The sequence below is a fragment of the Echinops telfairi genome, unplaced genomic scaffold (assembly GCF_000313985.2).
Source record: "Echinops telfairi isolate 266 unplaced genomic scaffold, ASM31398v2 ScPeMD7_7469;HRSCAF=8507_1, whole genome shotgun sequence".
NCBI classification, from domain to species: domain Eukaryota; kingdom Metazoa; phylum Chordata; class Mammalia; order Afrosoricida; family Tenrecidae; genus Echinops; species Echinops telfairi.
In genome coordinates, this window is record NW_022111373.1 from 76,081,082 (window position 1) to 76,085,907 (window position 4,826).

The following is a 4,826-nucleotide window of genomic DNA, read 5'->3' on the forward strand; positions in this document are numbered from 1 at the left end:
CCATGTGGCTTCTCCTTGGGGATATCTTGCAGGAAGTGAGCCTTGCCAGCTGAAGCAGGGAACTGGCTAAGGCAGCTGCACCCTGGTCCGACTGTCAGAAAGCAAGAGACCCGAGAACCAGAAAGGTAAGGCTCACGAAGCCATTTATCTCTCTGCCCTTCAAGTAACCCCACGTGTTTATTGGGCAGGTTGGCACAATAAACTTTAACTCTATCAGATAGTAATGAGGAGCACCAGTTAAGCATGCTCGTTCAACATAGGCTTATAATGGTACTGACTGAACACGCCCTGCTCCAACACTTGATACTCTTTTTGAAACATGGGGCAAAGAATCTTCTCACTCACAATAACTACAAGTTAGATCACATGGTTGTCATTTTATAGATGAGCCACAGAGAGATTAAGCAAACTGCACAAGGCCATGGACCTTGGAAGTGGCAGAGGCAGGATTTAAACCGAGACCTGCCAACTTCACTCTGTGCACCAGGCACTAGGAAAGAGGGGTAGACTGAGAGAAGAGAGAAGTCATGAGGGGGAAAGTGCTCTCAGCCAGCAGCCGGAGGGTAAGACACTATGGCTGAGGATGTCAGAGGCTACCTGTGGTAGTTACATCATCTCCTGTCAACTTGAGGGAAGGAGTGGAGTCTAGCCTGTCAATCAGGTCATAGCCAATGAGGCCTTTGTGTGGGCATGGCCTTCTCCTGAGGGTTCTGGGAACACCTGTCTTCCTCCCTGGAGGTAGGACACACAATCTCTCTGCTTCATATCCTGTTGACAAACCACAAAGAGACACACTGATGGCAGCCAGAGCCCGGGAGCTATAGGAGCCACGTGGAGTCCCACGTCAATGCTGAGGTACTTCCACCACCATTGGAGCCACAATACTTTGACCCACTGGCCTGTAATCTTCTTACATTTTGCATCATTGCTGTGTGAGTCTAAAGAGGAATTTATGGACTGGTATCAGATATATGGGCTAATATCAGACTAATGGACTTGATCTGGACTGGGCTGGGATGCTTCTTAATATACAATTACTCTGATATGAAGCTCTTTCTTATACACATATGAGTGTCTATGAAATTGTCTCTCTAGTCCACCCAGACGAACACACTGCCCCTGGTAGGCAAGGGAAAAGGGAGACGGAGAGGGGATGGGAGAGGTCGAGTGGGTAGAAGATCTCTTCTGCTCAGGAATAATATTCTCTGTTGCAGCCCTGAGCATGAAGAAGAGAAAGCATCCCACCCCCCGAGAAGAGGACGGTGCCATGGCCGGTTGCCCTGCTGGGGCCCAGCCCCTCTGAAGAAATAGGAAGTGCCCTTGGCCTGGATCAGGCAAATTCAGAGCCAGTTCCCCTGAATGCCGCTCTCCAAAAACAATCAGACATGGTCCAAATCACATCCCTTCTCTCAAGCTAATGCAATAAATAGCAATGGATAAGCAAGATCAGAGGAAATAATATTCTCACCGGAGAAATGAAAACAAGGTGAAAAACAGAGGAATGTTTTCCATTTCATTCCAACACAGAAGGGCTTTGTTCATTCTACAAAGGCAATTCAAATGCTCGGAAACCTCAATCAGAAGAAAAGATTGACTTTCAAAAGAAAAACAAGGTTTGCTTCAGCAAAGGGAGAAAATGATCATTTTTCCCCCTTCATATTTACAGCTGCTTCATCATTTTCCCAGACAGAAAAATTTAATACAAGAATCATGGTATCTCTAGACACCTGAGAAAATGTTATTGCATTCAAGATAAATATTGAAAACACCATGATGCTCTTTGTCCTGAACCTTCAATCAATTTTTAATGTTCATCCTCTGGATTTTGTTTCTCAAGATTGAGGCAGAGTGCCCCAAAAATGTCAGTCTACCTTCCCCGAAAGAATCCCTCCCTTGTGAAGCGTCTCATTCCCCAGACTTATCTACCGGGAGCATCTCCCTGCACAGCCCGCCTCTCGCACAGGGATGAAAGCCCTCGGTGTTGCTGTAACAGACTCACTTCCACTTTCTGGTGCAAATCCACCTTCTCCTGGAGCAGGAGACTGACAAGAGGTCTGTGGCCATTCTGGGCTGCTACCTACAAAGCAGTGATATTGAGCTTCAAGAGACAGATGGAAAAGGCCAGGGGAGACGCCCATTAGAATCCAACATACATTCCGATGCTTGTCTCACGGTACTTAATGCAGTGCTATACTGTGACAAGTTTCAAAAGGAAATTTGAAGTGTTTCCAATTATTTCAAGGGGGACTGTGATTTCTAAGTATCCGCCATAAAGAGTCCAGTCCAATGAATAGAAAGTGTGTGCCTTGAGCATACCTCTCTTCCAGAAGAGGATCTATATGCGCCTTGAGCATAGCTCTCTTCTAGAGGAGGATCTATATGTGCCTTGAGCGTAGCTCTCTTCTAGAAGAGGATATATATGCGCCTTGAGCGTAGCTCTCTTCTAGAGGAGGATCTATATGTGCCCTGAGCATAGCTCTCTTCTAGAAGAGGATCTATATGTGCCTTGAGTGTAGCTCTCTTCTCGAAGAGGCTCTATATGCACCTTGAGCATAGCTCTCTTCCAGAAGAGGATCTATATGTGCCTTGAGCATAGCTCTCTTCTAGAGGAGGATCTATATGCACCTTGAGCATAGCTCTCTTCCAGAAGAGGATCTATATGCACCTTGAGTGTAGCTCTCTTCTAGAAGAGGATCTATATGCACTTTGAGCATAGCTCTCTTCCAGAAGAGGATCTATATGCACCTTGAGCATAGCTCTCTTCCAGAAGAGGATCTATATGCGCCTTGAGCATAGCTCTCTTCTAGAAGAGGGTCTATATGCACCTTGAGCATAGCTCTCTTCTAGAGGAGGATCTATAAGTGCCTTGAGCATAGTTCTCTTCTAGAGGAGGATCTATATGTGCCTTGAGCATAGTTCTCTTCTAGAGGAGGTTCTATATAGGCTTAATTTCAATGGCATCTGAGGCATAGAACTAGACAGGGCAGACAGCACACACACTCATAGTGGTGCGCTCTACAGCAGTTGGTTAGTTGGTAAGTGAGTCACAACTAGTTTATAAAGCTACCATTTAAATCAAGATTTGTCTGATATAGAGGTTCATCTCTTTCATTTGGTAAAAAGAACAAAGTTCATTCTGAGGGGGGAGAAAATTCAACAGTATAAGTAGAGACGGTGAAAATGGCAATGGAGTGTGAAGGATGTAAATAATGTTGTTGGGCTATTCATGTAGATATCATGAATAGATGTGTTTGTATATATTGCACCAAAATTAAGTGGGGAAAAAGTTAAGCCGGAGTCCAAGGTATCTATATGCCAGAGGCAAAGCTAAGTTTAATCTTTTTTCACCCCTTCTCTAAGGATCTCTGGTGGCACAATGGGTTAAGCCTTGGGCTACTAACCTCAAGTTCCATGGTTCAAACCCATCAGGGTCTTCTCAGGAGGAAGACAAGGCTATGTGCTCCCATAGAGATTTACAGTCTTGGAAAGCCTACAGGACAGTTCTACTCTGTCTTTTAGGGTCATTAGGAATTGGACTCAGCTCAATGGCAGTGGATTTCCTTTGCATGGACGGAGCCCTGATAGCATAGTGGTTAAGCACTTGGCTGATGATGCAAGGGTAGGGGGATCGAATTCAGCAGCCACTCAACAGGAGTAACATATGTCAATCTGCTTCTGTAGGGATTTATGGCTTTGGAAACAGTACCTACTAATGAAGAAATAGATAAGCACATTTGGGGACATACATACAAAGGAATACTAGACAACCATAAAAACAACCAAGAGTTTGTGAAACACAGGTTCATAACATAGAGGGCCCTGGAGGGCATAATGCCAGGGAAAATAAGTCAAATACATATGGATAAATAGTGCATGATTCCTCTTTTACAAAGGAAACAATAATAAATAAATAAAGAGAATTGTGGCCACATTGTGGTAAATGTAACTAATGTCATGAGCAATTTGTATAGAAAGTATGGAATGGAAATCTAACTTTCTGTGGAAGCTTGATCCCCAAACACAAATATATAAGGTTCTTTAGAAATCCTATGTAATGGTCTATTCTGTCCTATAGAGTAGTTATGAATCAGACTCTATAGCACCAGGTTTAGTTTTTCCCTCCCTGCTTCTCCTAAAAGTATAAAGTGGACTAGAAACATTCTTCTCTCCATCAACACCAGGAACCTCCTTCCTGAGTGAAAACAGCTCATCTGGTGTTGGCCCAAGAAGTACCTTCATGCTCGTCTACTTGTCTGTGGTTCCTTCCAGCTCCACTTTTTCCAGATACGGCTTCAAAGCAAGGTTGGCTTTCCACCTATGTTCAGTGTCCCTCGTTGTCCTGTTGCTCACCTCCATCAGCACTTCTTGTTCCCTCTGCAACTGGCTGCCTCCCATGTCCCTGTGATTTCCTGTTATGGATTGAACTGTGTCCCCCAAAAGGATAGATTGGATTTCTAGCCCCACCAGCACTTCTTCTGAAAGAGCAGAAACAGCATGTTGGAAGAGGGTATCAGTTAAGTGAGCATGAGGTTCCCCTGGAGTAGGCTGGGCCCTAATCCTATACAATCAGTGTCTTCCAAAAAAGAGAAGAAACACAACAGTGGGGACACAGAAGATGCCACCACGTGGCACTGTAGCTGCAAGCCAAGGAATACCTGGAGCAATCAGAACCTGGGAGAGAGGTGTGTAACACTCAAAGTCTCAGAAGAAGAAGCATGGCCGACAGGCTTATCTTGGACTCCGAACTTCCAGACTGTGAGGCCGTAAGTTCCTGTTCGTATCAGCCTCCAGTTGGTGGCATTTTGTTCCTGAAGCCCCCTAACATC

General features: G+C 44.8%; 1 protein-coding gene across 1 annotated transcript in view; it reads right to left on the reverse strand.

Moving 5' to 3' along the window:
• ANKDD1B (ankyrin repeat and death domain containing 1B) overlaps positions 1 to 4,826 on the reverse strand; it is an 87,909-nt gene that overhangs the window by 20,333 nt on the left and 62,750 nt on the right. The window contains 1 exon segment of the mRNA XM_004703671.1: positions 2,000 to 2,098. Coding sequence (XP_004703728.1) covers positions 2,000 to 2,098 — 99 coding nt within the window.